At 36.0% G+C, this 27,362-nt stretch overlaps 1 protein-coding gene and 1 non-coding gene across 2 annotated transcripts; both read left to right on the forward strand.

Moving 5' to 3' along the window:
• Positions 1-1,107: 1,107 nt before the first annotated feature.
• Positions 1,108-26,698, forward strand: LOC121431002 (reticulon-4-interacting protein 1 homolog, mitochondrial-like). The gene is made up of 8 exons (XM_041628453.1): positions 1,108-1,510; positions 15,809-16,125; positions 18,831-18,935; positions 19,525-19,721; positions 20,959-21,144; positions 21,730-21,907; positions 23,443-23,535; positions 25,176-26,698. Exons 1-8 carry the CDS (start codon positions 1,393-1,395, stop codon positions 25,332-25,334), a joined length of 1,353 nt encoding a protein of 450 aa, XP_041484387.1. The 5' UTR covers positions 1,108-1,392; the 3' UTR covers positions 25,335-26,698.
• TRNAG-UCC lies at positions 6,230-6,301 on the forward strand. Its single transcript has one exon. It is a non-coding gene; the product is annotated as a tRNA-Gly (tRNA).
• Positions 26,699-27,362: the final 664 nt, after the last annotated feature.

The following is a 27,362-nucleotide window of genomic DNA, read 5'->3' on the forward strand; positions in this document are numbered from 1 at the left end:
AACTGAAGAGAAAACTATGATATGAGCACATAATGATTTTGTATGACCAAAAAGATTGTCTTTTCCCAAACACTTTGATACCATATGATATTTATGTGGCATGTCTTCACCCTAGAATAATTAGTAAGTATTCTTTGCAGGGATGTAAATTTTGATTTGCGCCGAAGTAAGGCATGATTGCAATCAATGAATCCAGAATGCCAATGATGTCATATAACCCTTCAAAAGTTGCATTAACATCCACTCATTTTCAATAATTAACATTAGAATTATTTAATAACCACGTCTTCTCGTCAAATTTCAAGTTGATTTCATTGAAAAGGGAATTGCAAATGCGTTTACTTACATGTACTATTATGACACCATTGGCACTTCGATTCATTAATTGCAGTCATGCCTTACTTTGGCGCTAATCTAACTTTACAACACACTATAAAATGCCTCCTGATCATCCAATCATTAACATATATAACGCATAAATATGGTATCATGATCACATTATTTGGGAGAAGATACCAGTCTCTTTTTGGCCTTACATAATATGTGTTCATGAAATATTTTGTTTCCTTCATTTTTGGATATGTAGCGTGTCGAGTTTCAATTTTTGGGCTCATGCACACTGAAGACCGGGGAATGGTAGTAATTACGTGCTTTTTATGAAGAGCCCGCTGGTGGAGCAATTTTATAAATGAAATTGCTACCCTGGTTAACAAAATATAATATCATTGTTGTTATTATCATTATCAAATTATTATTATGAGTATCATCATCATTGTAACCATTGTTGTAATTATTTTTCATTATTGTTATTTGTAACTTGAAAAGCATTCTAAGCAATTAGGTTTGCTTGATATTCTGGTCATTTTTTTGTTCAAACAATCTTCTAATTAGGGTGCCACTGGTCTCATAACAAAGGATTATTAACCGTTAAGTTGAAATATTTTTTTTCTTTAATACCCATTATTTAGCAAAGTCCATGCTGTACGTATTTAATGGCTACCAGCAATAATATGATATCATAACGTTTTTTAATATTAATTATGTGACCTTATTTCTCCTTTCTGTAAACAACATTCACGACACTCAAGCCAGTTTGAAACGGATAAAACAAAAAGAAACAGCATGTATACATATAGGCCGAGCTAGTCAGCGCACCCGCAGCTGCACGCACGAAAACGGTAACTGTGAATCACAAGTGCAAAATAGTTAGGTTGATAAGTTGAAATATGAATATGTTGAACACATTTTGTCATACCATGAACCTACTATCAGGTCCATGGTTATACTGAGAAGTGAAAGCGGGCGAATGTGACGAGTAATTATTCCCCGGGACACGAGTTTATAATCAACAGCCTTCCCCTCTTTCAGTTTCACTTTAGTCTTAACTTGACTATGGGCATGGGAGTGACAATTATGTCGTCGTTCAGCATGTTCAGCAATCCATTGATGGTCTGTGCAGTCGCTGCTGCTGCGTTCTATTTTTGCCCGGAGAATGGATTCGAAATCCGAGGTAAGAGATCGTGTTTTTTTTTTGGTCATTAATTTTCTCTAAAAAAAGGTGAAAAATAGGGATGTTTTTAAGTTGAATTTATTGCAGTGATTGTACCCTCACTTGCCATGACTGTATTGTCGGTCACACTTATTAACATGAATCGAAAATTGAACGCATGTAAAGGAATGTGTTCAATTCACCGAAAGCCTCAACGATTCTTAAATGTATTGTTCAACTTTGTGAGCAGCCGATCTAAAAAATTCTCAAACCAAGATGAAACATGTGTACAAATGCATGTATTAGAACTAATAAACCCTGAAAACAACCATTATTGAGAATAAAAAGCATAAACTACAAGGCAAACCCCGATTTTGTAAATAGGCGTCTTATAGACACCTAAATAGTACACATAAGTGTATGGGATGAAATTAAGATGGCGTTTCCGGTCACTTTACATTTCAATTTTTGAAGCACTAAATAATTATTTTCGAGCGCAATTTTTTCTGGGCTTCATTTTTGGAACATATCACAGACACAGGTGACAAGTGTGACCTTCTGGCTCAGATTTGTTAAAAGTCAAACCAATGTTAACCAATCACTTTAAACAGGTGAGGTTGCATCTGGCAGTCTCACCTGCATCAGTTCCGAATTTGAAATCTACTATGAAATAGTTATTCTAAAAAAATGAATAAAAACTTTCGTTTAATGATGCATTACTACGTTTATTGACCCTAAATGACATTTGATCTTGATAATGTAACATACAACTTGCCACTGATACTCACCCCTATCATGGACCGTGCCACGGAGGATTATCTGTTGTTATTGGGGATGCTGTGACAATGCTCAGCACCCCCAGTAACAATAGAATAATCCTCCATGGCCAGGTCCGTGACTCCTATATGTCCACAATTCGTAAACTATATGCGCAAACTTTTAAACTTATGGTGGTAATTCAACATACACCCACTACTTGGCCAAAGTCCATTGCCTAAATGACTTTTGACCCTGATCATGTGACCTGAACTCGAACAGGACGTTCTGTGATACTTGATTACTCTTCTGTCTAACTTTTGTAAATCAGATCCATAAACTTTTGAAGTTATGATGGTAATTCAACAAATACGCCCAACTTGTCCAAAGTTCTGTGACCCTAAATGACCTTTGACCTTGATCATGTGACTTGAAACTCAGGCAGGATGTTCAGTAATTACTCTTATTGGCAAGTTTCACGAACAATATCCTTTATGATGAGATTTCAAAAACTTAACCTTAGGTTGTGATTTTAATATTGACTCCCCCATCATGGTCTAAGTTCCATGACCCTTAGTGACTTTTGACCTTTGCCATGTGCCCTAAAAGGATGTTAAGTAATACTTGAACAATCTTATGTCCAAGTTTTATGAACTAGGTCTATATACTTTCTAAGTTATGCTGTCATTTCTGAAACTTAACCTTTGGTTGACGCTCTTCCGACGGAGGCCAACGGCGCGCCGTCGCCGCCGTCGGAACAGCGTCGCCCATCATGCCCATACTCTCACTCTGCTATGCACGTGAGACAAAAATGAGACACAATAATTAGGATATTTGGAGTTTTGGCAGTCAACGATTAGTGAATTTATAAGTATCCACTCTTATTAGACAAGTACACCATTAAATATATAAAAACAGATACAAACAAAAATAAAAATTGAAATTACGGATATCAAAGAGGCATGAATAGTAATAATGGGATAGCATATTCATGAAGGCCCAAAGATAGTTGGCTTGATTTTTTGTTCCATTTTATTTAGGGGGGGGGAGGGTTGAGGAGATTCATGGGTCATCGGTGGCTCGAAAACAGGCATAGTGCACTTTCTTTGTTATTTAAACAATACCACTGTTAAGATCATGGACACCAAATACACTTATTTTATATATCATTTACTTGTACAGTTTAGAAACGTGAAAGCATGATCTAATGAAAGGGATACACACTCGAAACCATGGGTGTCGATCGGTATTCTTGGTGGGGGGGGGGGGTGATTGACACAAATGTTCATGTGGATGGGGATCTTTCAACATTACCCCCACTAAAATCACAAGTTAGGACATTTGGGAGTGGTTGATATGCATGGTGTTCTTGGAAGTTCCTTCATTGTTGTAGTGTACTGAAAATTCAATTTGTGTTACAAGTAAGCCTATTCTAAACTCATACGAAAGAAACAAATGACAACAAATGGCTGGAATTGGTACATAGTGATCTGTTTATTGAGCATGACGGGGCGTCGATCCATTTTTCAGATTGGGGGGCAAAATCATGAGTCAACGTTCCAAAGGCACTCGATCACACAAAACGAACTACCAATGATTAAGATGAGTATCTAGAAGAACAATAGATGCGAGCGCAAAGCGCGAGCTGAAAATTGTGATATTTCGATCTGGAAAAAAAGAGTTTAATGGACGCTTTTAATAAAGATCAAGATATATTATATCCAACAAAAGATTATTGCAAATCGAAGCGGGAGTTCTTTTGAGGTTTAGAACTGAAAACGGGACATTCTATTCACCTATTTAATCATTAAAAGTATGGGTTTTTGGTACAGAAATGATGCGAGCGCGAAGAGCGAGCTGAAAATTTATATATTCTAATCTGAAAAGCAGACATTTTGAGCACGATTTTAAATCAAAATCGAGGTGGTATCTTAATCTGCAATCTGTAGCATTACAATGTTATTTTATTTTTAGTTGCGCATGCGGAATATGGGGGGAGGGGGGGGGGGGGTAAAACGATATGTTTGCCCCCCCATTATTTTCATTGGTGGGGCGATCGCCCCCTGCCCTCCCCCCAGGATCGACGCCTCAGTGTATACAACTTCTTTCTTAAATCTAACCCGACTGGCAACATCATTTTTCTTCTTAATTCATGATGATAAAATGCAGATTCGGACCAATTAAGACTAGCACAAATTACAAATTGTGTGGCAAATTCTCATGGGCCATCGGGCTTACCGTCATTCCATAGAGCTATTACTGTAATAGCTATATGGTCATTCCTTAGCCTTTTTATCTTGCCACCCTTTACTCCCGTTTACTTTTCCACCCTTTTGAATTAATTGATTTATCAGAATTAATTCATTCACCAGTGGTGGGATGGAACACCTATCAACAAAAGTTGTTTTTTCGTTGGGCTCCTTTTATGTCATGTGTTAAAAATATCATATAGGCCTACGTATAAACATTTCATTCTTTTTCATCTTCAATTACCTCCACCCATCTGTTTAATAGTCCTAAACAGAATGTTTTTATTAAATAACAATATACACAAATTGCGAGGGAAACAAACTGATTGATGGCATACTATAATCATCATGATCAAACTTTTCATATTTTTCATTACAATTTTTCTACCCTAAATTATTGGGGGGGGGGTGATAATACAGGCCACCCCCACTTGAAATATTGGGGGGGGGATATATCCCCCTCATCCCCCCCGTAATCGACACCCATGCTCGAAACACCTATTAAATCCCCTCGATCAATCTTGTACACTTTTCACTATCACGCCAAACTTATCCAGGGGCGTCACGTGGGGGGGGGGGGCAAGGGAGAGGGACAAGGCGGCCTCAAGGTGACGCCTTATTATTTTTTTTCTCATGCGATATCTGCACATAGGAGTACATGTTAATTCTACTCTACATGTTAATTCTACTGAGGTAAACAAAATATGACATGGCAAGAGAGCTACACTGTAAATATAAAAAAAAACTATTCTGTGTTTTACGAAGGAATTTTCACTTTGAAGGACTACTCCACCCAAACAAAAAGTTGATTTGAATAACACGAGAAAAAATCCAACAAGCGCAACAGTGAAAATCTCATAGAAATCGGATTTAAAAAGGTTGTGCCACTATAAAGTTTCGTTTAATTCACCAAAACAGTTCTAATATGTACATTCTGGTCGGTATGCAAATGAAAGGACTGATGACATAACCCACCCACTATTTTTTTGTATTTCATTGTATAAAACATGAACTATTCAAATTTTCTCCTCATTGTCACGCAAGGCAAAGTTCTTTCCTCCATTGTGTTATTATTTTGGGGCTCAGTCAAGATGGTAATTATGGTCAAACTGATAAAAAAATGAAACATTGTATAATTCATGAAAATGCAAAAGAAAGTGAGAAAGGGACACCACTGACTACATGTATATCATTTGCATATCACATAGCTGTGCTAAATTTATATAATTGAAATGACTTTTTTCATTTTTGAAAAACAGGCGAAGCTTTAAGATGTCATAGCTTTCTAATTACCCGATTTCGATTAAATATTCAGCGTTATGCTTATTCTCGTTTGATTCAAATCAAATTTTGTTCTTTAGTTCGAACCTTCTAGGTCCTATCCTAATATAAATCCTTTATGAATTGTACTATTTGTGATAGACGGGTAGGAAACTTCGCAAAATGTCACCACAACAGGAGACGGCTTCATGATTACCACAATGATACGGACATAAACAATGATTACGGTCTTGTCATATCTGAAACAACTTAAGAAATTAAATGTCAAATCAACAACTGAGAGGTTTGGGAGAGACAACATTTTCCAAATATTATATTTCGTCTTACATTAAGATGATATCAACAATTTAGATGAATCGGTCGAACAATTTAAAGTTGTTAATTCCATAATGTAGTGTCGAAAATATGTTTATCTGACGGTCAATCGGATCGGGTCGCCCTTTGCCACTAACCCGTCTCTGTGGTCTAGTGGTCAAGGCACCGGCGTTCCAAGCTGGGGCCCCGGGTTCGATTCCTGGCAGAGACATTTGTCAGCATCACAGCTCTGGGGGACCTTAATTTAAGCTACGCCTACCACTGATCTCTTCATTAATTTCTTTCACAAAATATTCAAATAAAAGAGTTGCCAAAGCTCTTGTACATGTGTAATTTCTCATATTTATTTGTTTATAATAGTACAGTAAGTCTTCGGAGTTCCTTCGAAATCAAGGCATTTGAGCAATTACTTCGCAGACGCTTATATATAACGCAGAAAATCTCTTGTCAAACCCACTCTTAATAAACAAAGCAAATTTTGTCGAATATCGGTGACATAGCAACAGTCTTGTTTTGGACTCTGGACAAACGACATGTTTGTAGTCTTTGTATCCGGTCCGAATCTTAAGACAATGTGCTTGCCTTCTCCACCAACGTCCGCAAATGGCCTGCAATCTGTCCGTTGTGATTTGACGAGCATTTCAATAGATTATCAACGTTCCAAAAAGCGTTTGCGAATTGGATGCTAAATTTCTCGCGCAACAACTGGGGCTATATAGTTCGTGCTCTCAGATGATTTTCGTGAAAAGTTACAAAAAGTCAACTGAATACCGTCGTTTGAAGCAAATGCAATAATACTCTTGACTTAAATAATTTGTGCACAAATATTTAATGGTATAACTATATCGTTATTTGTAGACATAGTAGCTAGAATTGGAAGGGGAGTTGAAATGTTATTCCTTAAAAGGATAGACAGGCAATATCTCTTATATTATATAGTCCATCTAAATTTACCATCAGAGACTGCATTCGTCATCGGGCTTTCAATTCAATTCAATTTATTTATTTGACCAAAGCATTAAAATACAATAACATAATACACATACATAAAATACAATATTTACATTGGTACAATAAATAAAATGCTTGGCAGGATGCAGCCAGAAAGGAAAAGACCCTTATAACGGCCGACCTTACAATATAATAAATGTTGTTAAAGTACCTGAGACAAAATAATACAAGGAAATACAAAACAGAACAAATGGGGGGGGGGGGCAAGAGCTAAATAAAACAAATTTAGAAAAATAACTCACAGCGAATGATAATTAGCAAGAATGATTTCTTTGGATCTCTTCTTAAATAAATTAAAAGATTGAACCTCCTTGAGTGAAGATGGTAGAGAATTCCAAATGACTGGTCCTTGATAAATAACAGATTTTTTAGAAAAAGATGTACGTATAAGAGGAGGATGAAAATCAGAAGCACTCCTAGTACTATATTTATGAATATCACGATTTAAGTTAAAGTATGTAAGTAATGAGTCTGGGAGAAATTGTTTATGACATAGATACATGAAAATTCCAATCTGATACATATACAAATCATTGAAACGCATTATTTTTAGTGAAGAAAATATGGATGAAGTATGGGCAAGAAATGTGGCATGGTCAATAATTCTAACTGCACGTTTTTGTAATTTAATAATCCTATCTATGGAGGCAGCAGATGAGTTACCCCATACAATGATATTATAATATAAATATGGAAGTATAATTGAATGATATATCATCTTTAAGATGGTCTTAGGAAAGTTTTTAAGTTTATACATAACACCGATATTTTTAGATAGAGTATTACAAATAAGATTAACGTGATCAGTCCATTTCAATTTATTATCAATTATTACACCAAGAAATTTTAAAGAAGACACCTGGATGATTTGAGATTTACAAAGGTTTATAACGATATCGTCAGTATTACACTTTTTATTTGAAAAGACCATAAAACTAGTTTTCTTAATATTAATTGTTAACTTATTTTCATATAACCATTGAGAAATTACATTGATTTCTTTGTTGAATCTTGACTGAAGCGTCTGTAGGTCTTTGTTTGAAAGAAAAATACTGGTATCATCAGCAAAAAGAATGCATTGTAAGGAATTAGAAACATTTGAAATATCATTAATATATAATAGAAATAAAAGCGGGCCCAATATGGAACCTTGCGGTACACCACATCTAATATGTTGAAAGCAAGACTGTTCATTATTAATTGTTACCATTTGCTTCCGATTTGAAAGATAGCTTTCAAAAAGTTTTAGTGTTATTCCCCTTATCCCATATAAATTCAGTTTATTTAACAGTATGCGATGATCTAAAGTATCAAAAGCCTTTGATAAGTCTAAAAATAACCCAATCATTATCTCTCCATTATCTATTGAATTTACAACCTTATGGATAAAGTTAACCAGTGCAGACGAAGTAGAATGACCTGCTCTAAAACCATATTGGTTACTGCTAATAACATTGCACATAGATATGAAATTATATAGACGATTATAAATACACCTCTCAAGTATTTTTGAAAATATTGTTAAAACAGATATTGGACGATAATTGGTCATTAATTCAGGTGTACCATTTTTGAAAACTGGCGTAACTCTTGCTAATTTCATTTTATCAGGAAAAATTCCCTGTTGAAAACACTGATTAAATATTGCACATAATGGGTTAACAATTAGATGTATTACACGCTTCACAACTTTAACATTAATTCCATCAAAACCGGCACTTGTGTTAGATTTAAGTTTATCAACAATTTCTATAATTTCTTTACAAGTGATAGGTTTAAAATATGCAGTTTCACTATTCCTCTGTATATATGTATAATGGTAGTCATCTTTACAATTGTCAAACGAACGATTCAAGTCATATCCAATGTTTACAAAGTATTCATTTATTTTTTCACAAATTTGTTTTTTATCTGAAATTATTTCATTGTTGTACATTATTTTTTTACAGAAGGATTTTTTATATTTCTTCCCAAGGGCATGGTTTAGAACATCCCATGTTTTCTTTATGTCACCATCAGAGTCATGTAACCGTTTTTCATAATATTGTTTTTTGGCAAGAATGATTGCATTAGTAAATTTATTACGGTGTCTCTTATAAAGATCCTTCCTATACTGTGTAGGATTTTTAATAAACATTTTATACATACGACACTTTTTCTTAGACATTTTTCGTAATTCATTAGTAAACCATGGTTTAACACTCCTATTAGATTTGCTATAACTACATTTAATTTGGAAACAATTATCATAAACATCAGAGAAATCCCTTAAAAAACTATTGTAGTTTTTATTAACATCATCATCACAATCATATGACCATTTTTTTGACTGCAATAGATTAACGAATTCGAACATACTATTTTCATTTATAAGTCTTTTAACATATGTAATATCAGATTCTGTACATAGAAGGTCAGAATCAGAAATGCAATAAACTGGAAAATGGTCAGAAATATCAGAAATAAGTATTCCTGAACGTAAAGAGCAAGTGTCGTTAGTTATAATATTGTCTATTACAGAAACAGAATGAGGAGTGACACGAGTTGGATATTTTATAAGAGGAATCATAGAGTGAAGCATGAGTAAATCAACAAAGTCAGTTACACTCTGTACTTTACCAACATTCAGCAAATTAATGTTAAAGTCACCAATTATATATAAGATATTTTTTTCTCTATTTACAATTCCAAACAAATTTATGAGAAATGAAAAAAAAATCATCTGTGTGGTAACCCGGAGGCCTATAAATAACACCAATCAATACAGAAGATTTATTACTACAAATTTCAATAAAAATACTTTCAGTGTAATCATCATTTACATCAAGATCATATCGACGTTTAAAGCTAATGTCTGATCGAATAAAAACACCAACACCTCCACCACGTCTAGTCTTCCTGCTATTATTAATGAATTCATAGTTATCAAGATTATACAAGGATAGGGTTGACTGATCATTAATCCATGTTTCAGATATACCAATTACAGACGGTTGGATTGAAAGAGAACTAATAAATAAAGACAAATTATCAAAGTTACGACATAAGCTTCTACAGTTGACATGAATGCAAGATAACTTGCTAGTAACTGTTTCAGAAGAGTAAGTATTTGACAAAAAATTATTGAATTCGGAAGGAGTGTAATAGGCTTCTGCATGTAGAGGACCGTGGTCACTTACAAAATCAGCTGGAGTTACATATTCTTGCAGATTATCTATATCAATTTCATTTAGATAATTCAAAACACAATTTGGGCGAGCCATTTAAAGAAAAACAAACAGATACAAAAAAGAAGCTAGAAAATATCAACAACAATCACCAAGGAACAAAATGGTGGAAAAAAATTACAGGAGTAATCAAAACTTTAATACAATATATATTTACAATAAAAAGAATATATAGGGTATATGTGGTTATCCAACATACAAACGGCATGGCAACAGACAATAAAATAGAATTTGAATAGAAATAAAATAGAAATTGAATAGGAGAAGATTGTTCAATACGATATATACATTAAGCTGAATTGGTGTAATGGCATATTATTCACAGTAATGAAACAGTGAGAAATAGGATGAAGGAAGAAAGCCAAAGCAGCAAGAAAGAAGGAGAAGGAGAAGAGAAAATTGTGTAGAAGAGGAAAAGAAGATTAATGAAAAGTTACATTTCCATTCAATGAAATTTATTTTCCCTACAGGCATTTAACAATATACTGGCTGGTATACATATATAAATATAGAGGTATGCAAATGAGAGTATACAAATAACATGTAATACCAGTACATGAACATCTACAGTGTATTAACATGTATTTACCAACTAACACTCTGAAACTGTACATGTACTCAGAGTACATGTAGGCCCTACATATATAATGCATACAAAAGTAACATTAACAGTGAAAACCTAAGAATTTAGAAGGTAAGCCAAGTGAGCAATAAATCAAGAGAAAGGAAAAGAAGATAGAAAAAGCAGAGGATAAAGAAGAGGAGGTACATGCACATGGTATAACTACAGAATGAGCGATACAATTTCAATTCAAGGCAATGTAACAAATATAGCCTACATGTAGGTTCACATTAAGCTGAAATATTACATGAGAATATCAGCAAATCCATGTGAATACTAGGTCTATAAAAGAGTATACACATAACTCTATAGTTATACATACAAGTGCATGTCAACACTGAGAATCAAGGAATGAGCCATGTCATCACAAGGAAGAAGACGAGCCAATAGAGAGAAAATTCAGGAAGAAAAGAGAGTCCATGCATGTGCATGGCATAACTATAGAATGAACATTACAAATTCTCAAGGTCATTTTTACAGTGAATCTGCTTCTTCACAGTTCTAGTACCATTCGTTGATTTTACAGAGACCATGATCCTGCCATCCATCGACCATGCTGATGCTATCTTGCTATCATCCTTCTTCATATATGTAAATGCATCCCACAGGAGAGATCTGTTTCTTTCAGAGAGATCTTCATAGATGGAGATGCCCGTTTTCTGATCCTTGAGCTTTTTCCTGTTTAGAAGAAAGGATTGACGATGTTTATATGAAGACAGTTTTACAATGATTGCAGGTGGTCTTTTCTTTGCACCAAGGGGGGACGGATTCCGTTGTCGAACACGGTGACTGCGGTCAATATCCATACGATCGAGGTGTAAACCAAGTTTCTCGTTTGCTTTATTACGATTAACCAGACATTCTTGCTGCAGCTCTCATCCATCTACGTCATAAATGAACAATGTTGAAAAAAATACAGCAAGCGCTTTCTTCGTGTAAAAACGAGCGCATACATCAAGTGAACGACGGACAGCAAGTGACGTCACCTCGGTGAATATAACGCAGTAGTTTACAATACAACACAGTTATATTCACTGAGGTGACGTCCAAACCTGGAATATAACAAATTTGATCCTTGCAGCTATGGTCACGTGATGGCGTATTGACCTGTCACTGATTGTTACGATACTGCAACAAATAACAATAAAATAATTTAAAATTTAATTTCCCTCTTTTTATTACAGGAAATAATTAACCTATAAAACAAATCATAAATGATAATGGTCTTACGTCTCTTGAAATCAGTTCTGGCAATAATTCCAAATGATAGTATCCAAATAAAAGTCAAAGTTGGCTGGCGAAAAGTTCACAATGATAGCGATGATGAAACTGATGTTGAAGCACGATGAATAACAAGAGTCACTATAATGAGTTGAAATGTCCGTGAAGACGATGTTGATGATGATTAACAGTCAAATTCAGCAATCCATGGGTTGAAAGGTTGATGATCTCGATGAGAACTGAGAATTCCTCTCTCAAAATAACTGCAAACAGTTCATTGATGATGTGTAAATAATTCCACAGAAGATAAATATTTCAGGTGGAAATAAAGTCTGCTCTGACATAAAGTCTGGCGTGAAACTCTTAGCTCTGATATGATCTGATCCTTGAAGAAACTGCCACCATATATATACACATTTCAACAATTCTAGAACCTTCTAGTATTCACCATTCTAGAGGCTTCCAGTATTGTCTGCAGAAAGACCATTCTGCCCATTTCAGTCTACATTTAAAACACTCTTGAATGACCTCATTGAAATCAACAATATCAACAAAATAGCTAAGCATATTGTTCATTTCCACTACCAATACAAGTCTATTGGAAAATAATCTCTATTCAGAAATAACAATAATCCTTGGCCTATAAATAGGCAGAGGCCTGCATAACAAAAGCTTTTACATAGACATTCTGGAACATTTTGATCATTCTATGCAACAAATATCCTTAAAGAGGAAATAACTAAAAAAAAGGGAATGTAATTGCTTTTACAATTCTTCTTATATACAGTGCGTATCAAAAAAAGTTTACACTTTGAAAAAGCCCTGGGTATTTTTTTTCACATATAATTTTGGGTTTGGGTCTCATCTATCCAATGAGAGTAAAAGTTTTGACAGAATGTTACACTTGAGTGAGCACTGTCCATTTTTGTAGAGCTCGCAGAAATCTGCGCAGAAATGCTCGTTTTCACGCTGAGTCAATGGGAAAGGGCGAAATCAAACTTACCCTGCGAAACATTTCTCATACATTTCCCTTGCACTTTTAGTCAACAGAAATAAAATGGATACATTCAAGCATTTTGTAACAAATTTGCCACCCAAATTGAAATTTCAACACTTAGTAAGCACAACATTTAGTAAGCCCAGCATTTACCCTTTTTGTGCCAACTGGATCTCAGGACATAGCCGAATCTGAACAAAAGTTTATATCAGACATCTCCAGCATTTTTGACTAAGTTTTTATCATTTAAAGTGGGTTTACATTTCATTTCCCATTTAATACTTGTTTCTCCACACTTTTCCGAAGCTTGAAAATGATTACCGAATTGAAAATCAAGCCTATGCCACTTCATGTAAATCACAGCTCAGTGTGGAGCAAATATCATCACGATGGCCTCGGTGTGTGGGGGAAAGGGGTGGGGCGCAATGCACACTCTTCAAAGTGTTTTGGACAAGGAAACAATTTTAAAGAGGTAAAAGATATCTTCAAATCAATTTTACTAGCTAAATACCACGTGTTCTTCATGATTGAGGTCTACTTTTATTCGCAAAAATATTTCAAAGCTCTGCGCAAATCATTTTTCACTAACTTTTCAAAAGTGGTGCTCACTCAAGCGGAAATATTTTTTCGACAGTTATACCGGCATTTGCTTAAAGGGACCTGTAACAATGTTAAAACGTGGAAAAATCGTCAGGATATTACAAATATAAATTTTACAGGTTTTTTCTAAGTGTAAACTTTTTTTTTTTGATACGCACTGTATAACATGATCCTAATCTACATACCATATGTTATACAGTGCGTATCAAAAAAACGTTTACACTTTGAAAAAGCCCTGGGAATTAAAAAATATACATGTGGGTAATTTTTTCACATATAATCTTGGGTTTGGGTCTCATCTATCCAATGACAGTAAAAGTTTTGTCAGAATGTTACACTTGAGTGAGCACTGTTCATTTGTGTAAAGCTCGCAGAAATCAGTTTGCGCAGAAATGCTCGTTTTCACAAACGAACCTGCGAAACATTTCTCATACATTTCCCTTGCACATTTAGTCAGTTGAAATAAGATGGATACATTCAAGCATTTTGTAACGATTTTGCCACCAAATTGAAATTTCAACCCTTAGTAAGCACAACCTTTACCCTTTTTGTGCCAGCTGGATCTGAGGACATAACTGAATATGAACAAAAGTTTATATCAGACATCTCCAGCATTATTTCACTTAATTTTTATCATTAAAAGTGGGTTTACATTTCATTTTTTAATTTAATACTTGTTTCTCCACACTTTTCCCAAGCTCGGCAACGATTAACAAAATGAAATCAAGCTTAAGCCATTCCATGTAAATCACAGCTCAGTATTAAGCAAATATCGTCACGATGGCCTCGGTATGTGGGGGAGAGGGGTGGGGTGAAATGCTCTCTTCGAAGCGTTTTGGGCAAGGAAACAAGTCAAAAAAGGTAAAAAGATATCTTCAAATCAATTCTAATAGCTGAATTATACATGTTCTTCATGATTAAGGTCTACTTTTATTCGCATAAATTATTTCAAAGTTCTGCGCAAATCATTTTTCACTAACTTTTCATAAGTAAGTGCTGCTCACTCAAGCGGGAATTTGTCGACATTTATATCGTCATTTGATTAAATGGATCTGTACCAATGTTAAAATGTGGAAAAATCTTCAGGATATTACAAATGTATAATTTTATAGGATTTCTTCAAAGTGTAAACTTTTTTTTGATTCGCACTGTATAGTAAATTATAGAGTAAAAATTAGAAGGAAAAAAATATATACTACCAAAAATGACATATGCAATACCATGTAATGTATAACGAATATAAGTACTGTAAAGAAAATAGGTTAATTAATAATAAACAATTATAAGGTAATGGTGTGTCAATACGTAACTATATAATTTATAGTTACCGTAAGCAGTGAGGTCCATGAGTATAGCGTATTGCTATTAAGAATAAGGTTAAGCGTAAAGTGAGGTCAGTGGAGCGTTTCATGAAAGGACTTGTCGAACGTTTTATCCGACAAGTCCTGTTTTATCCGACAGTTACCACAGTAACACTGCCTCTCAGCCAATCAAAATCAAGGAAATATGTCAGATCTGACAACTTGTCGGACAAGAATAATGATGAAACGCTCCCCAGGTGTGAGGGGATGAGTTTATGAGAGGGTGAAGAGGGATGTTTGTTTTGTCGGCGTTTATACCATGTTTTCTTAATGTTTTGTGTTTGAGTGTTCAGTGAGATTCCCTTTTCTTGTTTTGTTTTTATTTATTTATTTTTACTATTTCGATAGCAGTGATCATGGCGATGTTAATGCTGTGTACTTTACGTCCGGGGGGGGGGGGTTGTTGTTGAAATGTTTGGTGTATTATTGCTGTTGGTGTGTTTTTGTTGTAATTAATTCTGATCTAGTGGTATTTAGGCGTGTGTATATAGAGTAGTTTCTGTCTTCCCGAAGTATTGCATGATGTATTTAGGGCATGTTAGGTGGTAGATGGCCCACGAGGAATTGCAGTTTATGTGATTGCGTATATTGTTTTTTTTTTCATTCTCATTCTGGCATGGGAGTTTTATTTTGAGTGAGAACTGACTGTCAATTCTGTGTGTGTTTGTTTCATCCTCAGTTCCGAGATATGTCTTGCAATGCATCATGGGTAGCGGTTTCCTTTACGGCGGTTACAAAATCTTCTTCTCTAAACCGGCATCTGCTGTGAAATCCAAGTTCATCTACTTTTCATCAAAAGAGACCATGACAGCGCAGACTGCAAGGGAATACAAAACAGACAAAATGGAAATGACAACAGAACACCCCTGCCCTAAAGTCGTTCATCCCAATGACGTTCTTGTGCGCGTATGCGCAGCGTCGGTCAACCCCATTGACCACCGGATAATAGCTGGACACGCACGGCCCGTCTTCGATCAAATGCGCCTACAAAAAGGGGTGAGCACAAACTATTACGAGGGGGGGGGGCTTTTAATCAGTTAGATTAGCTATGACTTACTCATCATCTAAGAAAATATAGAGAATGGGAACGCATAAATCTGAACTGATCATGCTGACTACAATTTTTGAAAATGCATTCGCCTCCCCTATGAGGTTCATTTGAAGAACAATGTGCGCTAATTTGGAAAATGATAATAATTTATTGTTAAAAATCTTGGAGTCGGGGCAGTTCTTGTAGATCGGTTTATAGACATGGGTGTGAAGAATCTAAGTATAAAAATAATTTAAATCAGCAAAGAGCTAGCGGCTTTAGATACATAGCGCCACCCCAAGTCTTCAACTACTCACATCTGATCAGCATAATGCAACTTTCTGGACTGTGCAGTCTTTTGATAAGGCCCACTTGCATGATAACATATTATGGCAGAGGTAATAATGGCAGAGGTAAAATGGCAGGGGTTATAATGGGAGAGGTAAGAATGACAGCTCTATATAGGTAAAATATGGCTAGCCTTAACCCCCATGCATGCAATGAATTGTCAAAAAGACCCCGCATGTACATAGATTAAATTAGAAGTGCATGTCACGGTTAGGCATTTCATCAAATCATTATGTCTTTATCGGCCTAACAATGCTATTTACGAATTCGTCGGAGGTGTACCGTGAAGGCTTTTTAAAAAGAAATCAAACGACAGATATTTTTTCATTCAATTTATCAGGAGCAAAATGGAACTGCACTACTCTCATTCATCTTTTTATAACATTCCTTTTTGTCTGGCTTTTTTTTATATCTAAAGTTTTGCCAGGTTTACCGATGAAAAAGGAGGAAAAGTAGACATAATAGAGGTGGAGAGACAGAGAGGGTTAGGGGGTAGGAAAAACATAGAGAACATAGCAGGGAAAGCTTAGACGTTGAAATTGTCACGAATGATTGTGGTTAAATATTATGTCCTTATTTGTAAAGTCGTATGTACTATTCTTTTTAAATATTTGAATGACAATAAGCATGCGTTTCCAGGCTTGGCACTGAATATGTAACTGATTATGAAAATCAATAATAATCTTGTTTTGACTGGTAAACCAATTTGGGGTCGATCGAAGGGGACCGTCCGGTTCATATTCTTTGCCTAAAAGAAGACCCTGAAGCTTCTTTACCACTGAATCCAACATGATATAAACGGCTTGATGGTCATAACCCTTGGAAGCGGAAGTGCTGTTGAGTATTTTGTACACCATAAGCAGCACCCTCTTGGTAATTAGCTTGGTATGCTAAAATGTTGCGATTTGATACAAATCTCTGTTAGTTTTCAAACAGAAGAAAAACATTGTTTATTATCTGAATGTTATTATTTTTGTTGTAATTCTTTTTCTGACCCAAAAGAACTTCACTTAGTTGAAATAATTTTTTTTGTGTCATCTTCCCCTTTTACCAAATCCCCTTTGATTTTAGAGTGAAAACCTTTTTTTATCGGCTATCGGTATTTTGTGCATGTACCCTTACAAATTCATTGTAATAAAACTGTTTTCCCCTTTTTTAAAAACATATCTGTTCTGCAAGATTGAAGAAAATTGTGGAAAATCCTCCTGTTATTATAATCTACAATTTTTTTTCTGTAAAACCTGTTTTTAATTTTTCTTCTGTAGAATCTACTGTTTTTTGTAATAGTATACCTCGGCCACTATACCTGTGCCATTTTTACCTCTGCCATTATTAACTCTGCCATTTTTACCTGGCACCTGTAAAAATGCATATATCTTTAAGACTAGTAGTTAATAACACACAACCATTGAGAGATCTCACAAAGTGTTGGCCAGTTACACTTCCCATTTTATTGTAAATTTTGTATACGTTCCAGGTGACCGTTTCATAAAGCTGTTCGTAAGTTAAAGGAGGATAAAATATCTAGAACAAGATAGCTTGTGTGAAAACAGAAAAACTAAAGAAACAGATCTGCGAAAGTTTGAGAAAAATCGGACAAATAATGAGAAATTTATGAGCATTTGAATATTGTGATCACTAATGCTATGGAGATCACCATATTGGCAATGCGAGAAAGATATGTGATGTCACTTGTGAACAACTCTCCGTATTCCACTTAAACTGCCTATTTATCACATCTATCAGTACATATACATGTAGGTCAAGTGTTCTTTCTATAGAAGGGCATGCAATACAGATTTTTCAATGAATACATCATGGATAAATATATCACTATAAGAAAAAGCAAAAATAGACATTTTGTGGGTATTTTATAGTCCATCAAAGGGAAAGGTATTATATGATATCACTCAACCTTGTCGCATTACCATTGGGAGGATCTCCATGGCATTAGTGATTGCAATATTCCAATGCTCATAACTTTCTCATTGTTTGTCCGATTTTTCTCAAACTTTCTTATTTCTTGTTCTTTTATCTTTCTGTTTCGACACAAGCCTACTTGTTCAAAATGTTTTATTCCTCTTTAATAACGACTGGTGAACATTTCTTACTCGCTATACCATCGCCAATTCAATATACCATTAACCACAAGAAAGGATCACCAGTCGTTCTTAACTTACGAACAGCTTTAGGAGAGAAACACCAGTTTTGTAAGCCCACGATTGTTTGAGTATCGGTTTCCGGAGTGTTCTAATGAAAATTGTTGTAACATCTCCTACGTGATTTTAGGTGTGTGTGCGCGCTTTTTTTGTACCTGATACAGTTGCCGTGCGGTGGTGCGGAGCTACCACTCGTCGTTGGTCGGGATTGTTCGGGTGTTATCGAAGACGTAGGATCGAAAGTCGACAAGTTTAAGATAGGTGACGAGGTATTGGCAATATAATAATTTTTTATAGACGTGTGATCAATATGTGCGGTGTGTTTGTTTGCAGCCAGAAAAAAATAGATTGACTTACATCAATAATAATAATGATAATAATAATAAACAGTTCTTGTATAGCGCATATCACAATTATGAATAATGTCTCTATGCGCTTCCAAAGGACTTGGATATTATTACGTCTTTATTATTATCATTATTATTGTTATGTCGTTATGCATGAGTGCCATTTTTTCTTTCTTTTTTTCATTTCACAAGTTAGCATCTAATACTGTGCATGTAATTTGACAATACTGGCATATAATTTAAGGAAATATATAAACTTCAGATTTTAAATATCTATCTTGATTTAAAATAAATGAAAATTACAGTAAAAATAATAAAATAAACCAACTGTGTTATGATTGTGTACACTGCTTTAGAAACGCAAGTGGCACAAACATAATTACAAAATAACAGTTCACTTTATATATGTCTTTGTGGCTGTTTGGTGCTGATTGTTTTTTTTTACCGCACTTTTTCAAGCTACCATCAACTAATTTTTTTTTGTATTGATCATGGTTTTGTGAATGCCTAGGTCTTCGTGGCAATAGGCGCGGAGGATACGCCAGGAACCTTTGCTGAGAAGGTGTTGGTCAAAGACTTCATGGTCGCCAAGAAACCATCAACGGTCGATCACACCAAGGCTGCCTGTATACCGTACGTCTGCACCACAACCTGGGGTGCGCTTGTTGGCCGATGCGGACTGGGACCGAAAAGCACGGCAGGAAAAAGGTTTATTCCATTTTTTTCCGTTGCATTTTGTTCATCATGCTGACGGGGGAATACGAAAATTGAAATCAGATTATAACTGTCTTACAAATTTTTTTCTCAGACAATAATAGCTAATTCAATTTCTTTTTCGTATAATTTTCGTTAAAGGGTAACTAACAAATGGGCTATTACTATGTTCCATCTTTTTTTTGGGGGGGGATATGGGCTGTAATCCCCAGAATTGGCTTGTAAATTGGATAAAAGTACCACATAGAATATGAGATCTCATATGATAGTGAGCTAATGTTGGCATTTATATCATTATGGTGATTTTTGTTTTGTTTTCTCTCTGATCAGAAACTTGATAACTCGCGTAACGGTTGCTTCTTATAAGGGCATGTCTATTTGATTTCATAAATATATAGAAATATTTGTGTCTGCGTGTCCAGAGGCGTCGATTATGGGGGGCAGGGGGGGGGGCGATCGCCCCACCAATGAAAATATTGGGGGGGCAAACATATCATTTTGCCCCCCAATAATTCCGCATGTGCTAAAAATAAAATAAGATTGTAATGCTACACAGAAATCAGCAAGCGAGATTGAGATACACAACTCGTTCTTCGTCTAAAATCGTGCTCAAAATGTCAACTTTTCAGATTGGAATATAAAAAAATTTCAGCTCGCGCTTCGCGCTCGCATCATTTTTGTAACAAAAACCCATACTTTCCATGATTAAATAGGTGAATATGGTCCCGTTTTCAGTTCTAAACCTCAAAAGAACTCCCACTTCGATTTGCAATAATCTTTTGTTGGATATATATATCTTGTTCTTTATTAAAAACGTCCATTAAACTCATTTTTTTTTTCAGATCGAAATATCAAAATTTTCAGCTCGCGCTTCGCGCTCGCATTTATCTGCTAGTGAGATATATATATATGTCTGTGTGTATGTGCGTGTGTGTTTGTATATATATATATATATATACATATATATATATATATATATATATATATATATATATATATACACATATATATATATGTACACATATATATAGGCATATGTGTGTGGGTGTGATCGAGCGCCTTTGGAAAATTGATTCATGATTTTGCCCCCCCAATCTGAAAAATGGATCGACGCCCCTGCGCGTGTCTGTTTGCACGGGTGTGAGTGGATGCTTGTAGGTATGTGTATGTAATGTTCGCTGTGATTGCCGATGGTGCTCAGTTGTTATTTAATGATTTCTTTTTTGTACAGAGTTCTTATCCTTGCTGGTACGGGAGGAATAGGGACATTCGCCATCCAGCTTGTCAAGGCTTGGGGAGGTCATGTGACAACTACCTGTCGCACAGATGGTATCGACTTGGTGCACAAATTAGGTGCTGATGACGTCATAGACTACGCGAAAGGAACCATAGAAGCTGCTCTTGCTGAACGGCCCAAGTAATTAATTTCCAGTTTTAGAATGAAATTCGACTTAAATCTGCTGTCTTTTATCTTGCTTTTCGTCATCTTCTTAGTCCTGGGGATAAGAAGAGGTCGGTGTCCTTTATTTGATGCCTTATGATATTCGTGGACTTATGGAAAATGTCACCAAGATAGTTGGGGTACATTTTTCCAATAGACACACAAAAAAGTGTGTTTGTTACGAAATATGACAAAAATGACGGAATGGTAACCAATATAAATTTGGCAAGCAAAGACAAATTTCCCTCCGGGATGTAGATCCTAAAACACCAAAATCCAGGAATAAAAGGAGAACAAAACACTCCAACAATTCCATCTTCGATTCTAATATGTTAAAAGATCGCATAAGATGGGCACTTATCTCTGACAACGAGTTCTGTACAATTCTAGGTGAAAAATTGCCGAATTCCCTCTGTGCCACTCTTCTCATTTGAAGCACCAATCGTTACCGTTGTTGTTATTTTGCAGCAATTTGCACGGTAATCCAATCCTTAACATATCAACTTAGGATGTAACCTATTGCGCAATGTAGTTTCTACTTCATTTTCTTACTTTATGAAGGTTCGACGTAATCTTAGTGACTATTGATCCTCGAGCCATTGCGCCATGCCAATCCGCCTTGAAGAAAGGTGGCAAGCTGGTAACCATAGTGGTTCCTTTCATTGACAACTTCAGGAAACATGGCATGCTTCTCGGAAGGATGGTCAACGCTTTGCTTAAACTCAGATGGAAAATTGAGGCAAGTGCTATATCTATTCTTCATAAAGTTATTCGTAACACGAACCGGTTCGCTGATCATGGCATATAGTACAGCAAAAGCTTGTTTTTACACATTATTTTACAACGCTGTACGTAATCAGTTTAAACTTTTTTTTTCAAATCTCAAACAACGAAATTTAGTCTGTAATGTCAAATTTCACTGTAAATCAGTAGCATAGTTCTTAAAAGTCTTTAACAACCACTGTAAGACAAATATAGTACTTTAAACCTACTTTTTATTGTGTAGATATTAGTCTTTGCATACATGTATCATACCAGCTATTTAGTAATGAGTGGTAATTATTAGAAAATAACAACCAAACTATTTTTAAAGGAATCTTAATTGCTCGCCGACACAGATTTGGTGTTAGCATTACATATCTTTCTGTTGAGGTAACTCCCGTAGGAACTCCCGCATCAAAGCCAAGCTGGTTACATATAGTCTTCGTGGCTGACCGTTATCATGGTTGTAGATAACAGAAATTACTCTTACAGTGTAGGTCTTTTTTTTTTTGCTTCAAGTAGAGATAATGTCCGAGCTGGGATTTGAACTCACACTTACAATCATAAGTCCAATGCTCTAACCACTAAACCACACGGCCCCATCTTACAATGAAATGCCAAATCTAACTGCCTTATAGTCAATAGATGGGTGAGCAACACGGGCTATGAACATGATGAAAAAAAATACAATATTAACATCTCCGATGTAATGAGCTTAAATTATTGACTGATATCACCTTTGTTGCCTTAACCCTGTTAACTATCATGACTATGGATTTTTCCCTCGGTGGCGCACGGATAAAAAAACCGAAATATTTAATATCAAATTCCCTTCATGAAAAAACCAAAGAAGTCTTTGTCGAAATTGGTGAATCAAAATGGCAGTTTTGTCTTTGACTCCGGACGAATGGCGTATTTGCAGTTTTCGTCAGCTCCGAAACGTAGGACGAAAACGATGTTCCGGTTCACCTATTTTCGACAAAGACCTCCCGACCTTGTCAGTGTCTTTCGCGGGGGCTTTTTAATACATGTATTGTGTTCTTAAATCCGTCGCGGGTCGGGGAACGAAAACTGTCATTTGTCATAATTATTTACGGTGAAGTAGAGAAGACGTGGCCCATGTAACTGCATGCACAAGCAATTGAGATTTTAAATAAGGTACCGGAAAGGATGCATACAGATTCAGGATTAAGACATTCTAAGGGTTGGGTCGGAGAGCCGCCAACATCACAGAGAATATTAGATATGCCTATTTTTATTTTTCTTAGTAAAGATCCATGAACCATGTAAAAATCCAAAGGGATCCGAACATAACTACCAGCAGCTAATTTGATGAGTAGGTTTACCAAATGCAAAGCTAACGTGCACAAAAGTACAGTCTACCATTTCGTCATGTACCCCCCCCCCCCCCGGTCTGTCGTAAAAATTGTTTCCCCGTGTAATACAAAACCTTTTAAAGGACATTTCGAAAAATATGATCGAACTAGTTTGTTTTTATGTCTCTAACAACAGGATTTCCTGTATGATCGGACTACCATGATTTCCTTCAATCGACCAAATGGTGGCGCCCTAGAAGCAGCAAGAAAATTGATTGATGACGGAAAGGTAGGCCAATGTGCACCAAAGTTTTAATGTCATATTCATTTTGCTGAAAAGTTTGTAAAGCCGATTATTTTTTTTATTACATGTAGATATTTTGGGGTTAATAAAGCATAAAGAATGTGTTTATGATTTTGGGTAACCTGTGTGAGAATCTATCTAGAAGAATGCATTATATATTGTATATACCTCTGGCTAACACCTATCAAAGAATGTTTGGATCATATTATGATTTGTTTCTTATTTGCAATGGGACCAACATTTTCACACTAGAGATTCAGCACTATTACGATCCTCTTTAATAATTGATATTTTGTATTCTTGAATTTATTCTATTGGAATCATAATAGATAGGCCTATATTTGACATTCACCAAGTAACAATTCTGTGAACAAGATTGCATGGCATATGAATTAACTGGTGTATTAACCGCCATTGATTTGGTGATTTGGTGGTGATTTTTTTTTACCTGATTGCTAAGAAAGCATGAGTGCTAATTGTAAGCAAGCAACCGGAGGTCCAAAGGCTTAAGGTCCTCTCCGAAGGACCTGGTACTGAGGATTAATGCCTTACCAAAGGGCACTAGCGCACCAAGTGGGAATCGAACCCGCGTCACTGGAATATATACGAATCCCCCGCTCTGCCGACTGAGCTATCGCGCCTCCATTGCCTTTTCTCACCTTGATAAATAGTATTGCCCTCATCTGATTTCATTGTAGTAAAGGGTAGGCATATTGCTCGCACTGCTATAAATAGACCAGGTACATTGTGTGATTTTAGTCACAGTTTGAAATTTAATCGGATTTCATCTTTACTAGAATTGAAATAAATAACTACTGATGACAAGGGGAGGAGAATGGACACTCTTTTATTCAAGTACCCTAAAGTATAATTTCACATTTACCACGGAGTTCGACACTTTCTACAACGCATCGATTCCTTTCAAAATGCAATCAAAATCATAGTGGAGAGCTGAGAGGCTTTTGTCGAAAGTTGGTGGACTGATGCAGCATCAGAATCTCTTGACTCTGGACAACAACATATTTGCAGTTGTTCGTCCGGTGCAAGTCTTCGGATGATCTGCTGTCCCAGTCCAACCTTCGACAAAAGCCTCTCAGCTCTCCATTGTGATTTTAATTGCATTTTCAATGCAATCGATGCTTTGAGTGTCTGATCCCTAGTAAAATGCGTATATCAGAGTGACCTCGGCGAAACCGAAATTCGTTGACCGATCAAATCTATTATTTCCAATTACATACCATTACTGACTCCGTGTATAGTGCGGCTGCAGCAGCGATGTAGTTGCTGCGACCGCAGTATTACTTACTTCCGGACGTGAACATTAGGCTAAAAGGAGTATGTGACTCACTTTGTCTGGGGTTGGAGATGACTTGTTACCCCCCCCCCCATCAACACCACCACCACCACCACCACCCCAACCCCTCCCTGACAAAAAAAAATCCGCAGTTCGGAATAATGTCAGTTCACGAGGACGAAGCCACCTGTGTTTTAATTACATTCTTATCGTCTTTAACTCCCACACTTACCTAAAAATCACATGAATTGATAAATAAGTTTGGAATTACATTATTTTTGTTATAAGATTAAACTTGAATTCATTTATGATGTTCAATTGTTTACGACAGATCCGTCCGGTGATTCAGAAGACCTTTCCTTTCGAGGCTGCAAACGAGGCATTGGAGTACGTTAAGCAGGGTCATGCCCGAGGAAAGACGGTCATCGTGATGCCAAATGCTGAGAAACGTCACGAAGGTGCCAAATCTGAAGAGTTAATAAGTGAATGATGAGACACCTTCCCTCATCATGCTCTTGGACGTATGTACATACCGCGTGGCCGAGCTCAAAAGAGTCACTATCTTTTAAGAAGGGTGTTTAAAGGGGAAATCGGTTTTCTTGGGGCGCCTACGTGACCCGTTTATACTTGGTTTATGTCCATCGTAGATTGAAATACGACGATTGCAAAAACTGTCTCCGTAACCAGGTAGGACGCTTAAACCTAGTCTGCAGGCACAGACCCTGATTGGAACTGTGATCAACAAGTGTGCCTCCACACAAAGACTAGCACATACAAAGCTTGCTGTTCCAGAGCCTAAACAGCACACAAGGCATATAGGCTGCACATTCAGACTCTTGACTCAAGTGAAGGGTTTGCCCAGCAGACTAGCTTTAACCCACCATAGGTATGATTGTACAGCTTCTGTCGGAATCAAAAAAAAATTGTACAAAAATAGTCATGATGTTAATAGTAACAGTAAAACGAGCAACAACAAAAAACAAAACGAAACAATGATGACCCATTTCGTTTATGTTGATGAAAATATAAATCATCTAATTTCACACTAGTCACAAACTATCATTGCGACAATTTAGTAGGCCTGAATAGATGGTAATAGTCTGCAAGAGAACAGCGAAATATACAGCATCCATCTCGCAGACACTTTCTGCAACGCTCAGAATACTATTGAAATGCCCGTCAAAATCCCAATGGACAGATAAGAGTTCATTGTCGAAAGTTGGTGGACCGCGGGACAGCGCATCGAACTGGACAAAAACGTCGAAATGTATCGTTTGCCCAGAGTCCAGGACGACACTGATCTTTTCAGTCACCGATTTCGACTAAGGCTGCTTTGCTATGAAGCCTTTTTTAATAAAAGATTTTCTGCGTTATAGAAAGCGTCTGCAAATGAATTGCTTATATGCTTATATAATTTCAAGGACTTATACTATATTGGATTTTGTACGTCACGAGTCACTTTTGACAAAGTGTTGATTGAGTAGATGTTGTGTCAACATTTCCGAGTTTGATATTGTGTTGAAAATGTTTTAAGTGCCTGAAGTTCGTTGCCAACCGAAGACTGCTTGATTGAAACAAAATTATTGTCTATAATATTGTTATAGGGGCTTAGAATGGCGGAATCAACGAAATTAGTATATTATTTGATTTAATTCGTCTCCGATTTCATGGGTCTATTTAAATTGTTAGTAATTTGATAGACGCTCAAAGACAATATAAAACAACAGTCTGAAGCATTAAATGTTAAATCATCTTTTGAAAGGTTGGACAGGTGACTACTATATCTGAATGTTATATCAAACCTTGCAATCCAGCATTTTGATTATAGGGTCGAACCTTTTTAACTGGTAAATGCATCATTTAGAGGAAAAACATGTCACTCCACCAACCTTTCAAATATTGATTGATTTTTTTTTGGGGGGGGGTTGCGAGTTTGGTATTCGTTTTTTTTAATCATTTTGCTAGCGGTAAATAATAAATCATCATTTTGGAACAATGTACGACAATATTATTGTAATCTTGTTTTGTTATTGATTGTTCAATGATAGTCATGTTCTATTTGGCAACCTTTGTCTGATTTCTGTCATTGAAACACTATTACTACATACGTACGACACATTGTTTATTCTAAACAATGGACACATTCAAGCACCACCAATTCTTGAATCCCCCGGCAAAATGTTGTATTATATTTTTGATTCAGACTCGTTAGTATATACACCTGCTATAAAATTGATTATCAACACATTCCGGACAATATTGACTCAAATAGTGCGTTTTTCAAACTGATATAACATTATTGTGTCAATAAGCGCATTTAACTGCTTCCACAGATAACACCCGTGTACACAGGCTGTTAACCAATATCATCAGCATCATCATCATCGTCACTATCATAATTATCATCATTATCACTATCGTAATTATCATCATTACTATATCATCAGCATCATCATCACTATCATCACCATCATCGTCATCACTACCATCATAATCATCATCACCATCATCATCATTA

The sequence above is a fragment of the Lytechinus variegatus genome, chromosome 17 (genome assembly GCF_018143015.1).
Source record: "Lytechinus variegatus isolate NC3 chromosome 17, Lvar_3.0, whole genome shotgun sequence".
Lineage (NCBI taxonomy): Eukaryota > Metazoa > Echinodermata > Echinoidea > Temnopleuroida > Toxopneustidae > Lytechinus > Lytechinus variegatus.